Genomic DNA, 26,913 nt, shown 5'->3' on the forward strand with positions numbered 1-26,913 from the left:
CAGTTTTAACAATGACCTCTTACAACATGGAAAGGGACTAGTTACTTAATGGATAATGTGGGCAAAAACTGGAAGCAGGAGGTGATGACATTGACCTCCTGTATCCCTCATCTCTCTAAGACCCTCACAAGAGAGGTGGCTTGAGACAGAAGTGTCCTCAGTGACCCCTCATGGACAAATTGTCACTTGTGTGCTGACAGCTCCTGATTGGGTGGTTTGTGTCACAGGGAACAATAGCGTAAGCAAGATGTGCATGCGCCCATCCCACTCCCTGACCAGGCTCCAGCCCTGTGCCTCATGGGTCCCTCTCTTCCAGGGATCTCATCTCAGAAGCGGGGTCTTCTAACACTGGCTCATTTCTTCCTAAGATACATACAGAATATAGAGGATCTAGAGATTATTCCCTCACTGCCTGAGACTAATGATAAGAATAGCTAACACATATAGTGCAGAATTGTGATATAATTAAAAACTGCGGCAACTGTTAAACTGTCTGAATCCTGTTTACTGGTGACTTTGGGGTCCAGCCTCAGCCTTCTATGGGGCTACAGTAAGGGACCAAACCTGGCTGTGGTGCGAACATATCCCCTCCCCTCCTGTCCCTGCCATGTCCTGGCTTTTTCAGCTACTGGTTGGGGCCCTGCCTTATTACTCTCCTTACCTGGTTTCCCCTTAGTCCCAGTCTTGACCTGCCCTTTAGATAATTCCATGTCATTGTGTAAAAGATTTTGCTTAAATGCCAACTGACCCGGAATTCCCAGTGTTAGTCTCTGAAATTTGGGGGCAGATCACCTGAGGTCAGGAGTTCGAGACCAGCCTGGCCAACATGGTGAAACCCTGTCTCTACTAAAAATACAAAAATTAGCCAGGCCTGATGGTGGGTGCCTGTAATGCCAGCTACTCGGGAGGCTCAGGCAGGAGAATTGCTTGAACTCGGGAGGCAGAGGTTGCAGTGAGCTGAGAACATGCCATTGCACTCCAGCCTGGGCAACAAGAGCAGAACTCTGTCCAAAAAAAAAAAAAAAAAAAAAAAAAAAAAACAAAGAAAAAGAAAAAAACAAACCAAGACAAATGGATTAATTTAGAAAACCTTGTGTGTTTCTCAATATCTTGCAGATCTTTTCCACACTCCTGTTCAATGCTTGGAAGAAAAATTGCTGCTCTGTATGACAGCTTTACTAGTAAATCCTTAAAAGAACACCTTTTCCTTCCTCTGATAGACATGCTAATTTATTTTAATTTTTGTAAGTATGGACCTTCCATAAATTTCCCTATATAATTTTTCCCAAATAAAGACCTCAGTACCCTTAAAGTTGTGACATAGTGAAAAGACATGTCAGCTATAAAATTGTGGTTAGACTGAAATGGTCTGAAACTTATTTAATATTGACTTTGAAGTCTAGCAGGAATCCTTGCAAACTGTTGGGAGTAAAGAGAGATGCATGGCCTTGTGGGTGGGGGTTCCATTCACAGTCCTTCTAGTTCTTACCTGCTTGCCTCCTGGTGTGTGTGAATTCTGGACATTTCTTGCCTTTTGGCTGATGATTAGGTTTCACTGAAGTAGCAGAATACTTATTATTTTCTTCTAGGCCTTTTTACCTTCTTAGGGGAATGGTCTCCGCTGCTTTTAACAAGCTGGAGACAAGGATAAGGATTGAATAAGTCTTTTTCTCTATTATGAGCCATCACACTGATGCTATTTTAAAATCTAGCTTTTAGGTTTTTGTTTTTTGCCCCTCTTCTGCAGGCTAGTCCTAGCTGATAAAATAAAATACTCTGCTAGGAGTTTAGTGTAGTAGCTTGCAACTTAGAAGCCTGTTAACCTATGTAGGCTAATTCCTTTCTTTGATTGTGATTAAAAGGCATGGAATTTGATTCTTGAAGTTGATAATGATTTTTACTTTCCAGTCAAAGCCCCATTTCTTGTGGATTTAAAGAAACCAGAGTTAAAGATTCCTCACACAGTGAACTTCTACCTGAGAGTTGAACCCGGGGTGATGCTAGGGATCTGGTGAGTGCACGGATGGGACACTGGGTTGCTTGATGGGGCAGGTGTTCCTGTTAGGATGCAGAGGAGCAGTGCTGTGTTACCTGCCCATGGAGAGGTCGGTGCTCCTGGAGGTACCTGGAGGCTGCTTCCTACACCTTCCTCTTCTGTTGATTTGCTTGATTTTGCTTTCTAAGAACTTTGCTTTGGAGTATAGACTTTTAGGTGTTGCCCTTGGCTTCTGGCCTCACCCATCCCTTCTGCCTTATTCCATACCACCCTTGCCGTCATGCCCTCAACTCCAGACACACTGCCCTCCCAGGACATGCTCTGCCCTCAAGGCTTCCTTCTATTTCTCAGCTCCCTGCCTTCCCTCTTCTTGCCTTGCTAACTGTCTACTCATCTATTGGATCTTACTTTAATTGGTAATTTTCAGGAAAGCCTTTCCTTACTGCCCATTTTAGGTATGTGCTGTCATGGCCATCTGTGCTTGTCCCTTTTGACAATTATTCCCATTGTCATGAAATAAGTGTTTGTGTGATGATTTGGTTAATATTTGTCTTCCTTACAAGACTACAGCTTCAGCAGGTGATAGACTTTGTTGGTGGGTTTTCATTGCTTAGCACAATGTTTGGCACAAAAAGGTCATTCAGTAAATATGTCAGATGAGGCCATGAACATTCTATTGTCTTACAATGTTAACCTTAACATTTCTTCTGTTTAGTTGTAATACTCATTCTTGGCTGCCAAGTTTCCAGTGACCTGTTTTCTATTTCATCTCCCTGAGTTCAAACCTTTGATCATAAAATGTTTAGGAACCAACCCATAACTTCTTCCTACTCTGCAGGGTACAATTCACCCATAGTGTTGGAATTTAGAAATCTTTTTATTCTTTGCTTTTGCCCCACCGGTCCTTGGTTTGGTGAGTCAGCTATCTCATCAAGATCAGCTCATCCAGCAGGCAGCAGTGCCTATATTCGGAGTACAGAGGCCCTGGGGATGATGGCAGACTTTCTGCCCTTAAATGATGGAGAGGACAGAAGATTTGTCACGCTTAGCCAGTTCTCCACATCCCATGGTGACATGTCATATGGCAGTGTTTGCATTTGCAGCATTCACTGGTTTAACAAAGTGAAGAAACTGGAACTCACACAGATGTTTAAAATCACAAGGTTACTTGGTTTCTGGAGCAAAATATTTTAGTGTTTTAGTTCTTTTCTCTTACATAAACTGGTTTCTCTTTAAATTATTTCCTACTTGTCTCTTCAGCTGAACTCATGGCAGATGGCAAATATCTATTATCTTTTACTTGTTTCCCTTTTCAAAAAAACAATTTCAATGGGCTGTATCTAAGAACTGCAGTCTTGGAAAATTAACAGGTGCAGAAGTCAGAAGAACTAAAACAGTAAGTTGTTAAAAGGCATTGTCTCTGTGCATGGGGACATGGGGTAGGGCAGTAGTCGTTCTCATCATAAGACTTTTTGTGGTGTTAGATTTTTATTTTTACCATGTGCATATATTACTCAGATAAAAAATTAAAATATATGTATATATATCATAAGGAGAGTTTCAGCCTTTGGAAAAGATGGAGAACTCCTCTTTCTACATTTGTTTAAACCTCCCTTGCTCTTCAGGCACACAGTCCCCAGCTGCCGGGGGGAAGATGCCAAGGGGAAGGACCGTTGCTGGTATGAAGCAGCCCTTCGCGATGGGAACCCAATTATTGTTTATCTTCATGGCAGTGCAGAACACAGGTCAGTGGCTCTGCTTACATATTTTTTTTTTCAAGAGATTGAGAGCATTTCAGCCCCATGGGGAAATGAAGAAGGACAGGGCTCTGTTTTTAACTCTGTAGGCATGCCTTCACATATTTCTTCTCCTTTGTTGAAATCTGAGGATGTTCTGGCAATAAGCTTCACTTAAAAAGATTATTCTATATATAGAATAATGTGGATCCCTAAGTGAGAAGGAGAAAAGAATAACTCTTCCAAAAGTTGCATATTGATTTCAAAGAAAGTGATGATTTCTTTGCTCCCGAAGAGTGTCTGAAATGATGGATTGAACCCATGAATGACAGGAAATGGAATAGGAACGCATTATGGGGGAAAGGAAGAGCCATTTCCAGATCAGAGATTTTTCAGAACACTACAGTGGAGAGTCCTTTATTTAGCTTTAATGTTATTAGCTGAAAATATGACTCCTTAAGAGAGGTCACATGGAATTCTGACCACAGGTACTGGGGACCGTCTGACTAATTCTAGAATATTCACACCTCAGCCCATTCTCTGTAGTCCCAACCTTGCTTTGTAACAAAGAACGTCTCCCAGGAGTCTGGCTCCCCTTCAATGTGCTGTCAGAGCCTTTTTGGGCCTGTATAATTATGTTGGGTGATGATCATCAGCTGTGACTGTGCCCCTTCAGCTTGGGGTAGGGGCGATGTGCCTTGGAAACACACAGATCTCCACCATCTTGGGAGGAGCACCTGCCTGTGACTCCCTTCCTAACCTGTCTTTTTCTGGCAGGTGACTCGCCTTTCTCAAGACTCGCCTTTTCTCAAGGGGCTTTTTTGATATGTGCATTTTAAAGCCACATTCGCTGAAATTTCCTGCGAAACCTAGCATTTTTTTTTTCATTTCCCCTTCTCCTAGTTATTTATTCCTCCAACCTGAAAGAGAAAGGCATGAAATCAGATACCCACAGCATGAGAGTGATTTTTATTGAATTTGTTATCATCGTTCCTAATTCTTGCTTTTTTTTTTTTTTTTTTAAACTTCCTTCACAGGGCAGCTTCTCACAGACTGAAGCTGGTAAAGGTATGTCTGAAGAGGCCTCAAAGCACCCATTTCATAAGTCTGTTTGATATGTCATAAGATTTTCCTCAGGCCCTCCGCGTGGTTGTCTTTTGAGAGGTCTCCAGGGTACTGGTCAGGGTGGGTTGTGGTGTCTGGGGCTCAAAGTCCCACCGGTGGATTTCTGCTCCTACACTGATCAAAACAGAACCGAGCTTCTCTAGGTCCCAAAGTACCTTCGTGAACTTAATAACCTCATTGCCAAGTGGAGGTGAAGACATTTTTATTTGCTGTCTCTGAGGGCTGGGGGATGGGTTGAGAGAGTTTTTGTTGTTGTTGTTGTTTTTTGAGATTCTGTTGCCCAGGCTGGAGTGCAGTGGCACGATCTCCATTTACTGCAACCTCCATCTCCCAGGCTCAAGCGATTCTCCTGCCTCAGCCTCCCGAGAAGCTGGGATTACAGGCGCCAACCACCATGCCCGGCTAATTTTGTATTTTTTGGTAAAGACAGGGTTTCACCATGTTGGCCAGGCTGGTCTCGAACTCGTGATCTCAGGTGATCCACCCACCTCCGCCTCCCAAAGTGCTGGGATTACAGGCACAAGCAACCTCACCCGGCTGACATTTTTATTTGCTTTCTCTGAGTGCTGGGGGATGGGTTGAGAGAGTATCATTAAGGTGCAAAATGGTCACTCCTTTTAAAAGAACCAACCTTTTTAGTTTCTAGTGGTTATAGGCTAAAGACAGAATGTCTGCATTTTTTTTTTTTTTGAGACGGAGTCTCGCTCTGTTGCCCAGGCTGGAGTGCAGTGGCCCGATCTCGGCTCACTGCAAGCTCCGCCTCCTGGGTTCACACCATTCTCCTGCCTCAGCCTCCTGAGTAGCTGGGATTACAGGCACCCGCCACCACGTCCGGCTAATTTTGTTTTTGTATTTTTAGTAGAGATGGGGTTTCACCGTGTTAGCCAGGATGGTCTCGATCTCCTGACCTCGTGATCTGCCCGCCTCGGCCTCCCAAAGTGCTGGGATTACAGGCATGAGCCACCGCGCCCGGCCAGAATGTCTGCTTTTAAAAGTCATTCAAGGCTGGGTGCAGTGGTTCACGCTTGCAATACCAACACTTTGGAAGGCTGAGACCGGGAGTTCAAGACCAGGGTCTCAACTTAACGAGACCCTGTCTCTACAAATAATTTTAAAATTAGCTGGATGTGGTGGTACTTGCCTGCAATTCCAGCTACTCAGGAGGCTGAGGTGAGAGGATTGCTTGAGCCTGGGAGTTTGAGGCTGCAATAAGCTAGGATTGTGCCACCACACTGCAGCCTGAACGACAGAGTGAGGAGACCCTGACTCAAAAAAAAAAAAAAAAAAAAAAAGTCATTGAAACCCTGGCTTCAGCCCATGTAAGGCTTTGTAGAGTAGCATGGTGGCCACACTTGCTCTCTTCACTCCCTGCTGCATGACTCTGGTTGGTTGGGACAGCCCCTGTGTTTCCAGGTATGCAGAAGATGGCAGGCTTTCCACGTAGCCATATCTGCCTCAGAACTGGTGGAACAAGCTGCCTGTTTATCCTCTTCCACCCTCTGGTTAGGTAATCTCTGCTGCAGGTGACTGGCTGTTGACCACAGGGACTTGGTCTCTCCTCCCACATGTTGGCTCCCACCTCGGAGTTCTTTCCTGATCAAACAATATCAGTGGGGCCCAGAATCCTGGCAGTACCAGTATCTCCAGTGCTTTCTTCATCCTCTCTCCCCTGTGCAGACAGGAAGCTCCTCTCCTGTCCCCTCCCCTCATCCCCTCATCACTGCCTTCTCAGAGCCAATGCTTGTAGAGTGGCAGAGGGCTGGGTGCAGTGTTGCCCAGGAGTACCATGTTTATTCATTTTTAGGTTTGCTTTCCCCTCTGCACCCTGCCCTTTGCATTCCCCACGTGGAACGTGGTAAAGCTAATGTCTGTGAGAATGTGCGTGCTTTTCCCCTCCCACTCAGAGCTGTCTCAATGTTCCCAGAAAGAAGAGCTGTAGGTGTGAAATGCAGCCAGGTGATCCTTGTAGTAGTTAGGATGGGTGGGGAAGGAGAGTGGCTGGTATGGCAGGACTTTGCCCCCAGGCAGATTGTGGGCATCAAGTGCCAGCGTCATCATTGTCCAACAGGACCAAACTTCCTTAGCCCTCCCTTTCCTCCTCTGGATAGGTGATTTTTCAAAAACAATAAATTTTCATTATTAAATTTTCATTCATTCATGTATTCATCACTGCAACAGACTAATACAGCTATTTTCATTTATTTGCATTCCCACCTAGTTTTTACTTCTCCTTATAAAAGGCCTTTGTTACTATGATTGTATCTATATATACTTTTATGTTGTGCTCTTTTACTTCACACTATTTTATAGACATTCTTCCATGTTTTCACAGTCATAATAGTTAGCCAGTTTAAAGGCTGTATCATTCTCCATTATATTTATAAGCAATTGTTTACTTAACTATTCCACTGCTGTTGGATATAAGATTTTTTCTCCATGCATTTGCTTTAACTAATATTGTTTCAGAAAACTATAAGCATCTAGATTTTTCTTCTTTCATGTCTTTTTCCTAGAAATGAATTCTTAGGAGTAGGGTTTGTTGCTGTTGTGGTTCTTGGGTCGTATTGCCTAGTGGTCCTTCAACACGTGCTGCAACACACATGCATATTCCCATTTTCCTGGATGCTTAGCCGCCATGTGTCTTGGCTGACTTTCTTGGAGGGAATGTAACAGATATGTAAAAGGTATATTTAGCTCCTCGTTATTAGTTTAATTTGTATTTACAAGTTCCTAATGAGGTTTTGCCACCCGGATATAAAATGCAGTGGGAGGAAGCACAGTATTTGGACAGAGGCAGACCCAAGAGTGAATCTTGGTTCTAGTTCTAGCTAGTTGGGTGATCTTAAATAAGTTACTTAAGCTCCGCAAGGCTCAGTTTATCTGTAAAATGGGGATAATATCTACTTTACAGTACAGTTGTGAGGATTAAATAAAGTTTCAAAAGTGCCTGCACAGTAAAATTTTGTCCTTTTTTATCTCTCTTTTCTTTATCTATGATTGTATTTCTTCTTCTTCTTTTTTTTTTTTTTTTTGAGACAGAGTCTCTGTCACCCAGGCTGGAGTGCAGTGGTGTGATCTTGGTTGCTCACTGCAACCTTAGCCTCCTAGGTTCAAGTGATTCTCCTGCCTCAGCCTCCTGAGTCCTGGGATTACAGGTGTGCACCACCACACCCAACAATCATTGTATTTCATTTCATGAAAAATTATGTTTTCATAGTCTCTCCTTCTTTACCTACTAGAAGCTTGGCAGTGGTCTCATATATTAGAGTGATCTCTTTATTTTTTATTGAAATTAACTCTTTATTCATATTTAATATAAATAGCTTCCCCTTTTTGATTGCTTCTACTACAAATCTGTGTGGAGTTCTTATTCTCAAGGAATTTTTAAAAAAGAGACATTTATAGACCTAAAGGAGACTATTGCTGTTTCTCACTTTTCAGAATAATATTTACATATGTAAATGTTAAATAACTTGGCCAAGGTCACACAGCAGGTAAGTGGCAGAGCCAGCGTGAGACCCCGGGTGTCTGACCCTGCTCAGCCTTCCCGCTCTCCGTCTCTCCCACTGAGCGTCAGCTTCTCAAGTTGGAAGTCAAACACCAGATTTCAAAAATACATCTTTCCCCACCTGTTAAACTTGTGTGTATGCTTTGAACATACAGATACCTAGAGCATCCTAACTTCAGAGAGTTTCTGACAGTGCAACAAACTTTCTTTTTAATCTTCATCTAATATAAAATAATAGCTGTTTTTCTAGGTTCTGCAGTTAAAAAATAAATACTAATGAACAAGTTAAAATTACCTTTGAAAGAGCCCTCCTTGTGAAGTGATATGGATGGTTATAGGGAGGAGAAGCCTTTTCTGTTTACATCTTCTAATTAAAGTGATAACAGCTCCTTTGTTACCTAGGTGCTGAGTGATGGTGGCTTTCATGTCTTGTCTGTTGACTACAGAGGTATGTGTTAAGAACGGTGTACAAAGATTTTTCAGTAAGCAAGGGGCCTCTGATGACCCCTCATTTTGAAGGCAGTGATACTGTGTTTGCCTTTTCTTGCTGCCAGGATTTGGGGACTCTACGGGTAAGCCCACAGAGGAGGGACTAACTACGGACGCCATTAGTGTCTATGAGTGGACCAGGGCAAGAAGTGGCATCACTCCCGTGTGTCTCTGGGGCCACTCTCTGGGTACAGGGTAAGTGAGATCTGCAGATGTGTCCTTAGGCAGGTCCTTGAGGCTTTAGTGTCCTATCAAAGGCAGCAGCCAGTAGTGGAAGGAGCACTGAGCCAGAAGACAGGGACTCTTTGCTGATCATTTTCATACTCTAGAAGTGGCTGAAGATCTTGCCATCTTACCATGCTATTTGTAAAACAACAGATGGTCCCTTCAGCTCTACGGTTATCTATTACATTGAAGTCCAAGTCTTTCTGAGGGTTTTAAAGAAAAGGATCCTTGGCCAGGCAGAGTGGCTCACACCTGTAATTCTAGCACTTTGGGAGGCTGAGGTGGGCCGATCACTTGAGGCCAGGAGTTCGAGACTAGCCTGGCCAACATGGCCAAACCCCGTCTTTACTAAAAATACCAAAAATTAGCTGGGCTTGGTGATACGTGCCTGTAATCCCAGCTACTCAGGAAGCTGAGGCAGGAGAATCACTTGAGCCCAGGGAGGTAGAGGTTGCAGTGAACCGAGATTGTACCACTGCACTCCAGCCTGGGTGACAGAGTGAGGCTCTGTCTCCAAAAAAAAAAAGAAAGAAAGAAAAGAAAATGACCTTTAATATAGGGCCTGTGGAACCCTTTGAAATAGTGTGCAAATTTTGTGTCTATATGCATTTTTCTAACCAGAGAGCCCAGAACTTTTATCAGATGCTCATATCAGAAGTTGCATTTTGTACTGTTAAGTTATTGCTTAACATATGTACTAATTTTCATTGCTTTACAGAGTTGCAACAAATGCTGCAAAAGTGCTAGAAGAAAAAGGTAATATAAAATGCTTAAGTGGTATAATTTCCCATCTTCAGATGGGAAAGTAAAAACAGTCAAGAGACTATTGAGTACACTTTGAACATACAGACACCAAAAGCATCCCAACTTTAAATGGTTTCTGGCAGTGCAACAGGCTTTCTTTTTTATCTCCATTTAATGTAAAATAATAGCTGTTTTTTCAGGTTCTGCAGTTAAAAATAAATATGAAGGAACAAGTTAAAATCACCTTTGAAAGAGTCCTCCTTGGCCGGTGTGGTGGCTCACGCCTGTAATCCCAGCACTTTGGGAGGCTGAGGCGGGCGGATCATGAGGTCAGGAGTTCGAGACCAGCCTGGCCAAGATGGTGAAACCCTGTCTCTACTAAAAATACAAAAATTTGCCAGGCACAGTGGTGGGTGCCTGTAATCCCAGCTACTTGGGAGGTTGAGGCAGGAGAATTGCTTGAACCCAGGAGGCGGTGGAGGTTGCAGTTAGCCGAGGTTGCCACTGCATTCTAGCCTGGGCGTCAGAGCAAGAGTCTGTCTCAAAAAAAAAAAAAAAAAAAAGAGTTCTCCTAGTGATATCATATTAATTTAAATTACAGGATAAAAAAATACTGTATCATTAAATGATACACAGAACTGGCTTTCTGCAGCCCTTCTTAGTAATATTTATGTCAGGGTTTCTCAAAGTGATCTAACTGTTTGTATCAGAATCTTCAACCCTAGCTGATTTGAAGAATTAGAATCTCTGTGAACAGGGTCAAGTCATTTAAAAAAAATTAAAATTAGAACTTACTCCATATATAGAGATGCTATATAAATGCAAATATTCATTACCCTAATGTCATACAATTTAAACATTTACATTACAATTATCTGCTTTTGTGTGTATGTGTTTTGCTCATCTTTGTATGGCTATTTTTGATTAAGGGCTACACATGGTTTATGGAAAATCATAGAAATGATTTGAGGCTTGAAGTGATATTATCTTCTTCCAGATATAATTTACTCTTCTCCTGAAAGGCAATTATGGTAGGGACAGATCACCTTATTCTAATTAGAGATTGAGCTGATCTGAAGCTGGTCTTCAGTCTTTATGATGGCTGGTCTATTTCTAGTTCACATTACTCCTAGACTGTAGTTCTTTGAGACCACAACCAAAAGCCTGAGAAATGTACTAGGGTCCTCTTTTTTGTCAGATCCTGAACTCTAATTTCTGTTATTTGGATTTTGTCAGAATGCTGAAAGTTTTGTCTCATTTCTGATTCTCTCAGCCACCACTATTGCTTTCAACTGAGTTGAGGGAAAAGGCAGCTCAAACTCTCTGGACTTCTCTCTTTTGTTATTGGTTCTGTAGTGTCTCACTGACCAGTAGCCCCCATATCCATTCAAACATATACGTATACATACCTTAACCAACCACATCTTTTCTAATTGTTCTTAGACGCAGTGTTGACCAAAACAACCTAGTCAGCCTCTGGCACATTCCTAGCAACGGACTGCATGGACTGCAGAACACCGTCTTCCTGTAGTACTTTGCTTTCTTTTTTTTTTTTTTTTTTTTTTTGAGGCGGAGTCTTGCTCTGTCGCCAGGCTGGAGTGCAGTGGCGCAATCTCGGCTCACTGCAACCTCTGCCTCCCGGGTTCAAGCGATTCTCCAGTCTCAAGTAGCTGGGACTACAGGCGCGCACCACCACGCCCGGCTGATTTTTGTATTTTTAGTAGAGATGGGGTTTCACCACGTTAGCCAGGATGGTCTCCATCTCCTGACCTCGTGATCCACCCGCCTTGGCCTCCCAAAATGCTGGTATTACAGGTGTGAGCCACCGTGCCCGGCCTTGCTTTCTTGTTATCCAAGCCATGATGACCTGGTTGTGTTCTCAGAAGAAGGTAGTGGTTTTCAATTATCATCATGTGCACAGAAACCTCTTGGGGAGGGGAGGGTGGAAGCGTGTTAAAATGCACATTCTCAGCCCTCACCCTGGAGAATCTGACTTATAAATATGAGGTGGGGTCCAGGAATTTGCATTTTTAATAACCTTCACAAATAATTTTGATGCAGTAGCTCATGTACAAGATCTTGAAGACCTCTTATCTAGGAAAGATGGTATTTGAATAGGGGAGTTACTGATTCCTTTCTTTCTTTCTTTCATTTTCAAGGATGCCCAGTTGATGCTATTGTCTTGGAAGCTCCATTTACCAACATGTGGGTTGCAAGTATCAATTATCCCTTGTTAAAGGTGAGACTCTGGTTCATCTTTACCAAGGATCAAAGTAGGCTATTTTGATACAGTGTAGGCTATTTTGATACAGTGTAGGCTATTTCTACACATGGATGTTTATTAACAGTCTTCCTTTTCTTAAGTATTTTTTTATGTTTTTAAGTTATTCTAATCTGAGACAGTTTATTAACCAGTTACCACAAAAGGGAACCCATGGCTGTCGGATTTGATATTTCTTTCATTTTCTTCTAATGATATCTCTTTTATAATTTTGTAGTAGATAGACTTGCCTTAAGTTTATTCTTTATTTTTATTTTCTTCTTAAAAGTGAAAACAAACATTTCATACATCATTTTTGAGCCCCATGAATGTCATTCATATATCTTTCATAACTTTATCGTAAGAAAGTTTCTAGAGAATTTAAGAAAGCTGCCAAATACTTTTACACAGTATCCCAGATGAAGACAAACTTTCAAGAAAATAAGTAGAAAGGCCGGGCGTGGTGGCTCCCACCTGTAATCCCAGCACTTTGGGAGGCCGAGGTGGGTGGATCATAAGGTCAAGAGACCGAGACCATCCTGGCCAACATGGTGAAACCCCATCTCTACTAAAAATACAAGAATTAGCTGGGCATGGTGGTGCAAGCCTGTAGTCCCAGCTGCTTGGGAGGCTGAGGCAGGAGAATCGCTTGAACCTGGGAGGCGGAGGTGGCAGTGAGCCCAGATGGTGCCACTGCGCTCCAGCCTGGCCACAGAGTGAGACTCCATCAAAAAAAAAAAAAAAAAAAGTACAAAGAATTGGGCCACAAGATGCAGTTTAAAAATATCTATTGTGGGCTGGGCGCGGTGGCTAACGCCTGTAATCCCAGCACTTTGGGAGGCCAAGGCGGGCAGATCACGAGGTCAAGAGATTGAGTCCATCCTGGCCAACATGGTGAAACCCCGTCTCTACTAAAAATACAAAAATTAGCTGGGTGTGGTGGCACGCACCTACAGTCCCAGCTACTCAGGAGGCTGAGGCAGGAGAGTCAGGAGGTGGAGGTTGCAGTGAGCCGAGATCACGCTGCTACACTCCAGCCTGGTGACAGAGCGAGACTTCGTCTCAAAGAAAGAAAAAAAAAATCTATTGTGTAGACTATCCTAACTTTATAATCTTATTCTATACCTAATGCTCAATTGTTTATAGTTGTACATCCGTATAAATGTTAGCAAATGAGAGGTGGGGAGAGAGAGAGAAAGGGATACATGGCCTCAATTTAAAAATTATTCTACATGGTTGTTTCATACTGTAAGACATCTTGGAGTATGTTACTCTAACAACTTTAGGAATTTTTTTGTACAATAAACCATCATAGATAGAATTCCATCATAGACAGAATTTCTGAAACTTACTTAACTATTTTCAGGGAAAAGTAGCCCACCACTTCCTAGGACAGCGAGTTCACATAATCACATACTCTTGAAAATGGCTAAAGTTTAACTAAATATAGGAATCCCCTCTACAACACAAAATGCTGAATGCTGAGTAATTTAAGATATGATGAATAAGATATTTTCAATTGGTTCTAGAAACTGAACATTCATTTTAATATAATATAACCATTAATTGCATATCTATCGTATTACTTAAGTCATTACTAATAAATTCATGAAATTGTAGGTATGTAACATAAGTCAAATGCAATCTTTTTATTTAGTTTGTTTTTAAAAATGTGTTAATGTTGAAATTTAGCAAAATAAGGAAAATACATGATTTAATGAGCAATTATAAACTGAACACCCATGTAACTGTCACCTATGTCAAGACACTCTAGAAGTCCTCTGTATATTACTTCCATCTTAGGACTAAGAATTACATCTAAAATAAGGCTACTTAGTCCTAAGATGGAATTCTTAGATGAATTTTACGGTAATCATATCTATGCATTTATTTATAGTGTTACCACCTGTACATGCATCTCTGAGCAATATTGTTTTGTCTGTGAAATTTATATAAAAGTAAAACTATATAGGATATATTTTATTTTCTTCACCCAACATTATATTTGTGGGATTTTATTCATGATGTGTATAGTATAGCTGTAGGTTGGCTATTTTCATTGCTATATACTACTCCATTGTATTGTATGTACATACCAAAATTTATTGATCTATTGTGTTATTTATTATATTTGTATTACTTTCAGTTTGGGGAAATTAACAATATTGTTGTTATGAATGTTATTGAACCTGTATTCCGTAAACATGTACAAGAATTTCACCGGGGTATATCCTAGGAGTTGAATTGTGGGGTAATAAGGTATCCATATGGCCAGCTTTAATAATTACAGTGCAAGTTTTCCTAAATGACTTTACCACTTTACTCTCTCACCAATCCTGTATGAGAGCTCCAGTTGCTTCAAATCCTTGCCCTCATATTGATATATTAATATGGTTTTAATTTGCATTTCCCTTATAACCAGTGAGGTTGGGCAACTTTTAATATGTTTATTAGCCATTTGGATATCATCTCTTGTGAGGTACTTGTTCATGTCTTTTGCCCATTTTTCAGGAAGATTGTATTTCTTTTTATTTGTTGAATTTCTTCATAGATGCTGGATATGAGTCATTAGAAAATTATTTGTATTGTAAATATATTCTATTATTTTGTTTTGTCTTTTCACTTTCTTAATGATATGTCATGATAGAGAGATGTTTCTTGTTTTTTTTTTGTTTTTTTTTTTTGAGACAGAGTCTCTCTCTGTCGCCCAGGCTAGAGTGCAGTGGCTTGATCTCGGCTCACTGCAAGCTCTGCCTCCCAGGTTCACACCATTTTCCTGGCTCAGCCTGCCGAGTAGCTGGGACTACAGGCACCCGCCACCATACCTGGCTAATTTTTCTGTGTTTGTAGTAGAGACACGGTTTCACTGTGTTAGGCAGGATGATCTTGATCTCCTGACCTTGTGATCTGCCCACCTCTGTCTCCCAAAGTGCTGGGATTACAGGTGTGAGCCACCGCGCCCAGCTGATAAAGAGATGTTTCTAAATTTCAGGTGGACCATTTACCAATATTTTTCTTTATGGTAACTTTTGTGTCATTTATAATAAAACTCTGTTTACCCAAATATTATCAAGATATTCTTCTATGTTGTCTTCTGGAAACTATTTTACCTTTTACATGTAAAGCTATAATCCACAGGTTTAGATTTTTGTATGGAGGCAGGGGTCCACATGAATGTCTAATTGGTCTAGAGCCATTTATTAAATGGACCTTCCCCACCACTATGCAGTGCTAATGTTTGCACATATCAGTGTCTATATATAGAGAGAGAGGTCTGGTGGTAGGTTCTCATTTCTCTTCATTGTCTGTCAATCTTAATATACTATGGCCTTTTAATTACTATAGCTTTATAATATGTCTTGATATCTGGTTGTATAAGTTCCTTAGCTTGGTCTTCTTATTCAAGATTGTCTTGGCTATTCTTAATGCTTTGCCTTTCGGTATACATTTTGAAATACACTTGTCACGTTCTACACAAAACTTGCTGGGACTTTGGGATTGCATTGGATCTATTTGGGGGACTTGAGATCAATTTGAGGGACTTGGTATCTTTCTAACATTGAGTCTTCAAATTCATGAGTATTGTATTTTATTTATTATTTATTTATTTAATTTTACATTTATTTCTCATTTAGGTTTTGTTTAGTTTCAGTTTTAGGTCATATTCTCCTAGAAGCAAAGCCCAAGACAGAGATTTGGTGTGTTTGATTTATTGAGGAAATGTTCTTCAGGAAAAAATCCAAAAGGGAATGAGAGTAGTAGCACTGGAAAGGGGGAAGAGCAGAACAAGGATGTGACCTCAAGCAAAGTCTGGCTTTGGCCTGATTCAGGCGGAGTGCTAAGCTTTGAGGCAAAGTGCTAAGCTTTGAGGGCCTGTTGTTTCTGCCATCCCCTAGGGTAGGCAGTGGAGGAGGAGCAGGAGGATGACATAACCTTTTATGAGTGATGGCTTTTGTCATCTAAGAATAAGGAGAAGCAGCCAACACTCCAGCGGAAGTCAATTAATTTTGTTAGTCTTTTCAAAGAACCAACTTTGACTTTGTTCGTCTTCTGTGTTATGTGGTTTCTATATTTTTAATTTCTGGTTTTACCTGTATTATTCCCTTTCTCATATGTTCTTTGGATTTAATTTGTTGTTATTTAAACATTTCTTTAGATAGTACTGAATACCATCTAATAATTTATTTTTACTATTTTTTTTCTAATTTATGTACTACGGCATACTTCACCTAAACCACACTTCAGCTGCATCCAAATTTTGAAGTGTGTTCTAATTATCATTTAGTTCAAAATATTTTATAATATTATTGTAATTTCCTCCTTGACTATATGGATTATTTAGAAGTATGATTCATAACTTCTATGCATTTGGGCATTTGATTATGATTTTTATTGATTTTTACCTTAATTCTCTCAAGATCCAAGAATATACTGTGTATGATTTTAGTCTTTTGAAATTTGTTGAGACTCACTTTATGTACTAATGTATGGTCAATTTTGGCAAATTTTCCATATGCTTGAAAAGAATGTGTTCTGCTGTTTTCAATGCAGTGTTCTATGTATGTCAATTGAATTGGGATTATTAACCATGCTCAAATTTTGTCTATTGTTACTGATTTTTTGGACTGCTTGTTTTTTCAGTTACTCAAAGAGGATTATTGAAATACCTCATCATGATTGTGGAATTGTTTATTTCTATTTTAGTAATGTTAATTTTTGTTTTAGTTTTTTGAGGTTATGTTGTTAGGTACATATGCCTAATAATATTATGATTTAGTTTAGTGTTTTGTTTTGTTTTTTTTTTGAGATGGAATTTCACTCTTGGCACCCAGACTGGAGTGCAGCGGCGTGATCTCAGCTCACGGCAACCTCTGCCTCCTGAGTTCAAGCTATTCTCCTGCCCCAGCCTCCCAAGTAGCTGGGATTACAGGCATGTGACAACACACCTGGTTAATTTTTTGTATTTTTAGTAGAGACAGGGTTTCACCATGTTGATCAGGCTAGTCTTAAACTCTTGACCTCAGGTGATCCACCTGCCTCAGCCTCCCAAACTGCTGAGATTACAGGCATGAGCCACCATGCCCAGCCTAAGATTTAGTTTTCATGTCTTTCAGGTGGATTCATCATTTTCATCATAAAATGTCCACCTTTTTTGTGATCAATATTGCTTCTTGACTTCAAGTCAACTTTGTCCAATATTTGTATATCTTTGTTTTGATTAGTGTTTGCATAGCATATGTTTTTCTATTACTTGATCTCAAATTTTCTAAATTCTTGCATTTAATACATATCTCTTGTAAGCACCATATAGTAGGGTTTTGATTTCTGACATAATAAACTTTATTAATTGTAGTATTTAGTCTATTTATATTTTATGTAACCATTATATATTGAGGTTCAAATATACTTTCTTATGTTCTTTTTTGTGTCATCTGTTCTGTGTTCTTTTGCCTCTAGTTTCTTGCTTTCTTTTGACTTGGCAGCTCTGTCTCAAAGAGAAATATGGTGTCAGGCTCACCTCTCTGATAACCCCTTCTCTCTAGGATCTAAATGTCTCCAGATCTCACTGCCTTGGTAGCTCTCTGGCACCCTCAAGAGAGTTTTAAAAAAATATTTTGTCCAATTTTTCTAGTTGTCTTTGGCAAAAGGTTTAGTCTGTAACAATTCTTCTATTACTAGAAGAGGTAAATTTCCCCATTGTTTCAAGTTTGGGATTTAATTTAAAATGTCATAAACTTTAGTTTAATAGGTACTTTAAGGTCTAGAAGTTTAATAGGTACTCTAAGGTCTAGAAGTATAACAGTCCTGTGTATTTCACAGTCTTTAAAAATGATGGCTCTAGTGTCAGACTTGCCAGGTTTGATTTCCAGGATTGTCATTTAATAGCTGTGTAAACTCACTTTTAATGCTTTGACTGCCTCATCTGTAAAATGGGGTAATTATAGTCTATTCAAGCTTGCTGTGATAATTAAGTGCATTAATATATGAAACACATCTACAGTTGTGCCTGGCAGAGAGTGAGCCCTCAGTGGATGTCAGCTATTTTTATGCTCAGAATGCCGTAACTGATCATTAGTGAATAAGAAGGTGTAAATGGAGTGAGACATACAGATGTAGTAAAAGGCATGTGTTCTCAACCTCAAGAGGCTTTCTGTTTAGTTGGGGAGACAGGACATAAATAGGAGGTATAAAGTAACAACAGGGATTTCTACGGGTCTCTTTGGAATCAGTTTTGTTACTCAGAATCGAAAGGCAGCATGATGTTGTGGAAAAGAGCATGGGCTATGGAGCCACTCAGACTTAGGTTCAAATCTGTCCTTGGCCACATACCCTTTGTGACCTCGGTAAGTTGTTTCTCCCTCTCTAAGTTTTCCCATTTTTTTACCAAGGGGTTGGCGATGACTACTGCACAGGGTTGTTGTGAAGACTGAATTAAGTAAGATAATGTATGTAAAGTACCCAGCTGCTAGTAAGCACTAGACAAATACTTGTTCCTTTCCGTCCCTCTTTCTGTTACAAATTAGGCTAAAGTGTTATGTATGTCAGGAAAAGGCAAGGAGAATTCAAGGTAGGGAGAATTACAGAAGAGAGAGGCTTTGCTCACAGGTGTGGCCAATGAAGACTTCACAGCATATTGGACCTAAGCTTCTTTCTTGAAGGTGAGGGAAAGCAGTTAGGAAACAGAGCGAGGAACAGGTGAATATCAACTCAGATCCCTGGCAGGAATGGGGCTGTTCTATGTTATAAACGGCCTGAGAGTTAATAGAGGACATCCACACAAGTCTTTCGCACTCGTTATTCTTTTAAATTCTCACAGCAACTTTCTGAGTTTGTCATCATTGCTTCCACTTAGAGATGAGAGAAATGGAGACCTATAGGTTTGCCTAATTGTCACATATCTTATAAGAAGAAGAAATGAGACTCAAACCTACATCTTCTAATTGCAGGCAGATAGACTAGAGGTGAGCAGGGTTTGGAATGAAAGATTGTGGCCAGATGTGGATGGGCTTGCTGTCTAGTTGTTGTTTTCAGTAGATAGTGTGGCATGCCCAAAGCTTTGTAACAGCAGATTTAATATAACTGGTATTTTAAGGATGTTTATCTGGTGGTATTACAGAAGAGAGAGGAAGGTAGGAAGACCAATTAGGAAAGCCCGTTGCCATGGTCTAGGCTGGAGGGGAAGGTATGACCTGTAAGTCTCAAAGGGCACTCCTAGTTGGAAGGGAATGAGGAATAATGAGAGTAGATTGACCCGGGTTTGCGTTCTTCCTACTCTTTCAGAATTTGAGATGAACTGCTGAAGGACTTTTCTTATTGAATTCTCCTCAGGGGAGTCTTAATTCCAGGGGTGACAGTACCAGAAGACAAAAGAGAAAACAAAACAAGAAATCTTGCCCTTAGCATGGAAGAGGAGGGAGAAGAAAGAGAAGGAAAGGCACTGTCAGGAAGTCCAGAGCACATCTGAATGCAGATCAGTTGCTACGAGACCAGGCCAAAAAGTTCAGGCCAGACAAATCCCACAGAACCAAGGAGATTCCAGCTGGGCATGGTGGCTCACGTCTGTAATCCCAGCACTTTGGGAGGCCGAGACGGGTGGATCACCCGAGGTCAGGAGTTCAAGACCAGCCTGGCCAACATGGCGAGACCCTGTCTCTACTAAAAATACAAAAATTAGCTGGGCGTGGTGGCAGGTGCCTGTAATCCCAGCTACTCGGGGGGTTGAGGCAGGAAAATCACTTGAACCCGGGAGGCGGAGGTGCAGTGAGCTAAGATCGTGCCACTGCACTCCAGCCTGGCCAACAAGAGTGAAACTCCGTCTCAAAAAAACAAAACAAAACAAAACAAAACAAAAAACCAAGGAGATTCCTGGGGAATAGCAGGCCTAAGCCAGAACTATGAAGCAGCAACTCTATTTAGTGACACTGGCTTACCTATTTTATACCCGTTTCCTTACCACATTCCCTAAAATGACATCAATCACTTTCTAAAATCAGAAAAATTGTATTTAAGTTTATTCTATTTAGAAAGTCTCTATTCTATTATTACAGTTCATAGTAGGAGACTATTAACAAATGCCATTATAGCCATGGGGCAAGTTTTAATTTCTTTTTCTTTGTGAAGCAGAAGTTTGTATTTATTGGGTCCAGCCTCGCTATTCTCTGCCTATTTCCTTTCCTTGGCCGTGTCCCATTTACTACGCCCTCTACCCCTCCTCTCTCAGGCACAACACAAAAATGTATAATACTTTGCTTATTTTTCCTCTTTGCAAATTTATTGCAAAGATTTGTAATCCCAGCACTTTGGGAGGCTGAGGCGGGAGGATCATTTGAGGTCAGAGTTCGAGACCAGCCTAGCCAACATAGCGAAACACCATCTCTACTAAAAATACAAAATTACCTGGGCGTGGTGATGCATGCCTGTAGTCCCAGCTACTTGGCTGGCTGAGGCAGGAGAATTGCTTGAACCCAGGAGGCAGACGTTGCAGTGAGCCGAGATTGCACCACTGCACTCCAGCCTGGGCAACAGAGTGAGACTCTGTCTAAAAAAAAAAAAAAAAAAGAAAAAAAAATTTAAATCTGGGCCAGGCACTGTGGCTCATGCCTGTAATCCCAGCCCTTTGGGTGGTCAAGGCCAGAAGATGGCTTTGAGCCCAGGAGTTCAAGACCAGTCTAGGAAACATGGTGAAACCCCTTCTCTACAAAAAAATTAGTCAGGTGTGGTGGCGCACCCCTGTAGTCCCAGCTACTATGGAGGCTGAGGAGGGAGGATTGCTTGAGCCCAGGAGTTTGAGCGCTGCAGTGAGCCATGATCATGCCACTGCACCCACTCCCAGTCTAGGCAACAGACTGAGACCCTGTCTCAAAATAAACAAATAAATAAAATAAGTAATATCTGAGATTCAATCATACTAAGATGAAAATGACAGATAATAACAAAGTGTACGCCAGGGATATTTGCATAATAGACTCATTTTGTCTTTAGCAAATATTTATCAAGTGTCTATTATGTACCAGGAACTTTTCTAGTTTTTGAGGACACCACAGGGAATAAGAAAGTTGTGGTCCATTTACCTGTGAAGTTCATATTGTTGATGGAGAAACAGATAGAAGATAAATACATTAAAAAAGAAATCCAATAGTGAGAAGTTCTGTGAAAGCACCAAAATAATGTGATGGAGAATGACTGGGTGGTGGGGGCAAGGTTTGATAGCTGGTTATGGAAAACAGCTCCGAAGAAATAGCATCTGAGCTGAGACCTGCCTGAGATGAAGCCAGCTGATGGGAAAATATAGAGATCTCAGGCTGGGGTAAAAGTAAAGACAAGGGCCTTGAGGTGGGATCAGGCCTGACATGTTCCAGAAGCAGAAGGCAGCAGAGACAGGAGGTGGACAGGAAGGGGCTTAGAGATAGGAGATGAGGCTGGAGAGGGAGGCAGGAAGCCGCTGGATTCTGCAGGGCCTTGGAGGCCACGGTGACATGTTCAGGTTTAATCCAATTGCCTTTGGAGGGTGTTAAGCAAAAGAGGGCTACGATCTGATTTGCACGTTAAAATAATCATTCCGGTTTTCCTGTGGGAACTGGATTATGGAACGGTGAAGGCAGAAGTGGGGAGCCACTTGGAATTGCAGCTTAGTATAAGCAAGAGATGAAGGGTGGCTTAGGCTAAGTGATAGTGGGGATGGGGAGAAATAAATGGGTTTGGGATACAGTTTTGGAGGCAGGAATTCAAAGTTTGTGAGAAAGGTGCAATATTGCTCAGGGTTTTTATTTACTCCTTATTTCCAGATAAAATGGATATTTCTAGGGCATATAAACTAACTTACATATTGACTATGTGAGTCAAAACATTGTAAAAGTGGATTTAGCTAGCATTCCATTTCTTGGATTTTGCTATTAAACAACAAATTTAGTATGTCTAGAGTGAGCATTGTTATATCTGGAATCCTGTGGTCTTTGTTAAAAACTAAAATGTCTTTTAAGGCATTGGCATATTAAATCATATTCAAAAGTTTCTAATGTTCAAATTCTCTAAAATCAATTTTCTACATATTGTATATTTTCATCAGAATTTTTGACTAATCAGAATATTCTGTCCACTAACTAAACCAGTTATGTTCACAGTAGAAGCAATTTTTAGGTTTTGCATACCACTGCTTCTATATGGAGAAGTAAGAGTTAGTGGTGCCATTTGCAGGAAGTGAAAACAAAATGTTAACAATGATGATCTATGATGGCAGGATTATGTGTGCTTTGTTTCTTCTAGGTTCCTTTCTTTTTTTCCAAATTCCCGACGTGCATTACTTTTTAAATCGTAAAAGTTTTTTGTGACGTTTACCTTATTTAGAGAGTCATTACTCTCTGTGTTACCCTGGTTCATAGTGAAAGACTATATAACAAATGGCATAGCTATGGGGCAAATATTAATTTTTTTTCTTTTTTAAAAATAGATTTACCGGAACATTCCAGGATTTTTACGTACACTTATGGATGCCCTGAGAAAAGACAAAATAATCTTTCCTAATGATGAAAAGTAAGTTAATGATGAAAAGACATGCATTATTACTGTATCTAAAGGATTCTAGGGGCAACTATCATGTGACTTACTGGATGGTGACATGAGACATCCTGAATATCATTCTTATTCTTAGAATATTGTTCTGTGCTTCTTAGATAGGCACTAAGATTTGGGTAAAGTATCTATGAATTTTTAGTATTTGCTATTTTCCTCATGTCTAATTCAAAGACTTCACCAATTCAGTACTCTCTCTGAATTCATAAACGAAGTTGTATATCTATGGCCTATCAAGACCTTTTAAAGGGCTGGCAGTGTTAGCGTATGCCTATAATCCCAGCACTTTGGTAGGCTGAAGTGAGAGGATAGCTTGAGCCCAGAAGTTTGAAACCAGCCTGGGCAACATAGGGAGACACCATCTCTACCAAAAAATTTTAAAATTAGCCAGGCGTGGGGGCACGTGCCTGTCATCCCAACTACACGTGGGGCTGAAGTAGGAGGATCACTTGAGCCTGGGAGGTTGAGGTTGCAGTCAGCTGTGATTGTGCCACTGCACTCCAGCCTGTGTGACAGAGTGACATCCTGTAAAACAAACAAACAAACAAACAAACAAAAAACCAGCCTAACATTTCTTGAGGCATCTCTGACTTCTAGGCCCTTTTCTTCATATAATGAAAACTCATCTACCATCCACCTTACTAACGTGACAGCAAATCCAATGACTAGAATTTATCAGGTTAGCCTGTTACAGTTAGAGAATTTAAGAATGCTTCCAAATAGACAGTTGTTGTCAATGTATTTTTCTATGTCAACACACTTGAGAAAATCCAACATTCTCAGGGATGTCAGTGAGTCACTGTGGCAGAGATGGATGGGTATCAGAATTTTGGGGGGACAGGGAAGCATTGTTTGAGAAAGCAACTGGAGTGGGAGACAAGACATTCTTCATGCCGTAGCCCTTTTGAATTAGCAAACTAGGGGGTTGACCAGGAAGCTAATCAGACCTGTTAACTGTGTGTCCATCCTCTACATTTATGGAGAAAAGTAAACAAATTGCTACAAAGAGGTCTCTGATTCTGTCATAGTTTTTGTTTTATTGAGGTTTTGAGTTTTGTTTTCTTTTCTAGTCTTTTAATAAAATATTTCAGATGTTACAAAATAGGTGGAGTAAAGAAGAATATAAGGTTCTTCTAACACTGTACAAAATCAGTGTTTCAGTGTTTTTTTTTTGTTTTTTTTTTTTTTAGTATTTCCAAAAATCATGCAGAAGTAAATTAATTAAACAGCCAGTTAAATTGCATGAGTAAATGGGAGAGAGGGAAACTTGCATGGAGTAAAAAAGCTACTATGTGAAATTTTTAAATGTATGATATTGTTATTCCTTGGAAGGAAGGAAAGAAATTTCTTGTAATTTAGACAGGCCTCATGTTTTGCTAAAGCTTTAACTTAGAAGAGGAGAAATCTCAATGTATAATTCTTTAACTGAATGCTTTTCTTCTACTTGTCCCTAGTGTTAAATTCCTTTCTTCTCCTCTTCTCATCTTACATGGAGAGGATGACAGGACAGTGCCTTTGGAGTATGGGAAAAAGGTAAACTAAGGGCTCAATGCTGACTGAAATATACTATATTCATTTCACCATTTTTTTCATTCAGCCAAACTTTGATTAGAGCCGAAAGGAGGGTCTCTGACATTATAGGAGATTCTCTACACCCCTGAATAGCCTCTATAGTTTTATCAAATGGGCATCAGCGTCCTTGGCTACTTAGCTCAAAGGAGTGTTTGTGGCAGAGCCTGGCTCCTCATCTGGGTTGTGTGGAGCTGCAAGTGTAGGGTATCCCAGGCTGCTGTGGGAACCTCCATGTCATCTCTACTGTAGTGAATCTAAAATGGAAGATACAGACTTTTTCCTTTTAAACAAACTTCTACTAGAGTGGGTCCACAGCAATTCCTTGTCATTTTGCAGGGAGGTTCAAGCAGGGAAGGATGAGGTTTTATCAGTATTCTATATTAGCTGAGCAGCATTCAGATCTTTAGCTGTAGAGACAGCCAACTGGGACATGGAGAGTTTTTGTGTCTGTGGCTTAATGGAACAAACTCCCCAAGTTAGCTGTTTCTGTGCACTTTTAGGGAAATTGGACTAGAGAAATCTACAGCTTTGAATGGCCAGCCTTTGAGTCTCTTTCTGTCCCTTACAGGTCTATGAAATTGCATGCAATGCATACAGGAACAAAGAGAGGGTCAAGATGGTTATCTTTCCTCCTGGCTTCCAACATAACCTGCTTTGTAAAAGCCCCACACTGTTAATAACCGTGAGGTAAGAGTCGCTTTGCTAAATGTATGTTGCCCTTCAAGGCAATTAGGGCTGCTCTGGCTTACTTAGGCCACAACACGAAAATGTATAATATTTTGCTTATTTAGGTAGGGAAAGGGTGTGAGCTGATCTGGGTCCTTTTTCTACAGAGATTTCCTGAGCAAGCAATGGTCATGAGTCTGGGAGGAGTGGAAATCTTCAATGAAGACTTGGTCCAAACACCACCTGTGATGTGTATTGTTTTAATGTAAAATTGTACTGGGCTGGTCGGATGAGCTGAAGCCATTGACTTCTCTACAAATCACTTGCCATTTTAACAACAGAAAGTACGAATGTTAGGCAGTATGGAATGTTCTTGTTTGGCTTATCATAATCTACTTTGTAAAACATACTGAAACCTCACTGTGGAGAACCAGAATTTGGTAAAATCTAGATCCTATCTAAAAATATGTAGTTATCAAACATTCTATGGATATTTGTGAATAAGGTAGTTGCTATGGTCTGAATATCTGGGCCTGCCCCCCAAATTATGTTGAAACCTAATCACCAGTGTGATGGTAATAGGAGGTGGGGTTGAGCTCTCATGAATGAGATTAGTGCCCTGATAAATTATGGCCAAAAGAGCTCTTCACTCCTCCTACCGTTTGAGGATACAGTGAGAAGGCTTCATCTATGAACCAAAGTAGCCCTCATGAGACACTGAATCGGCCAGTGGCTTGCTGTTGGACTTTTCAGCCCCCAGAACTGTGAGAAATAAATTTCTGTTGTTTATAAGCTACCCACTTTATGCCATTTTGTTTTAGCGGCCCACAGGGACTAAGACATTGGTCTTTGGTTTGGACTCAGAAGTGTAAGAAAGTTGCTTCTACGTAGTTACGTTTTTTGTATTTTAGTTTAGTTCATTTAAATGGCATTTGAAAGTTCTAAGCAGTTTTCTAATTTTATGACTAGTTTTGGGGTAAATCCTAGCAGTAGCAAAGCATCACTAGATTTGCTACAAAATAAGTTTTGGCACTCATGTAGCCCTTGGAAATTGACACTTTATATTTTTAAGCTCTATTACATATAATTTCCCTCCCCATTCCCAAAGATACTCAACTATTATAGATTATTAGCTAACAAAACAATAACCAGTGAATGTCGTAAAAATGTTCAAGTTCAGTAAGAAGCTATGTTTTCTAGAGACATTTTAGAGTTCAGTGTCCATGGACTTTGTTAGATTCTTTGGATAGAGAAATCTTTAGATCTGAAGGTTCCACGTTCCAGATGTTCCGGGCATATTCTTTAATTGTTCGGTCACTGGAGAATTTCCCCGAGGCAGCTATGTTTTTGAGTACCATTGTGTTCCAGGCCTTTGGATTCTGTAAACAACATATGTATATACAGCCCAGAGTCCCAGTGCGCAGTGAGCTTTGTAATAAACATCAGCCAAGCACATCCAAACACATTTCACGAGGGAAAATGACAGGAATAAATTATAGTAAATTACAAATATTCTTGTTTGTTTGTTGAGAGGTAGAATAGAATGTACTTTTCTCATATTTTGAGTATAATTCTCTTAAGAATGAAAAAAGAGTATTTTTCACTCTAAGAGAAACCATGGATGTACATTGCCTAGTTGGCAATTCCTGCTGTGGTTACAATGTTTTGGCATGTAAGCCATATTTCCCATGCTTTTTTATGAATGAAGATACTTCCCTTTAAACTATAGGGGAGGAATTCATTGTCTGCTAAATGCCATGTCAAGAGACTTATCCTATGGCTCATAGAGTTTGAAAAACACTGCTCTAAAATGTTAGCTATAATGCAGGCAAACAATTCAATGAGAGGCTTTATTGACCTACTTAGCTTTACTTGTTCTTTCTGAAGGTACCCACTGTAGTAGGCTTACACTGAGTCCCAAACACTCCACTGGGGCTTCAAAACAGGGTCAATTGAGTCTTTATCCTTAATAAAAAATATCAAAATCTCATAATTTTTATATAAAAGAATATGATAAGAAGGA

At 40.4% G+C, this 26,913-nt stretch overlaps 2 protein-coding genes across 2 annotated transcripts in view; one reads left to right on the top strand and one right to left on the bottom strand.

The window, feature by feature from the left end:
- Nucleotides 1-1,124: 1,124 nt before the first annotated feature.
- ABHD12B (abhydrolase domain containing 12B) lies at nt 1,125-25,018 on the top strand. The gene is made up of 11 exons (XM_024231533.3): nt 1,125-1,244; nt 1,909-2,011; nt 3,622-3,741; nt 4,770-4,800; nt 8,768-8,813; nt 8,920-9,049; nt 9,798-9,835; nt 11,983-12,062; nt 22,531-22,613; nt 24,107-24,185; nt 24,793-25,018. The coding sequence occupies exons 1-11, from the start codon at nt 1,139-1,141 to the stop codon at nt 24,913-24,915; spliced, it is 939 nt and encodes a 312-aa protein (XP_024087301.3). The 5' UTR covers nt 1,125-1,138; the 3' UTR covers nt 24,916-25,018.
- The window catches only part of PYGL (glycogen phosphorylase L), a 41,721-nt gene continuing 38,477 nt past the window's right edge, over nt 23,670-26,913 (bottom strand). The window contains exon 20 of the mRNA XM_002824732.6: nt 23,670-26,269. Within this exon, the coding sequence (XP_002824778.1) occupies nt 26,105-26,269 (165 nt within the window). The 3' untranslated portion in view covers nt 23,670-26,104. The remainder of the gene's footprint in view (nt 26,270-26,913) is intronic.

Source organism: Pongo abelii, chromosome 15 (genome assembly GCF_028885655.2).
Source record: "Pongo abelii isolate AG06213 chromosome 15, NHGRI_mPonAbe1-v2.0_pri, whole genome shotgun sequence".
Classification (NCBI taxonomy): Eukaryota; Metazoa; Chordata; class Mammalia; order Primates; family Hominidae; genus Pongo; species Pongo abelii.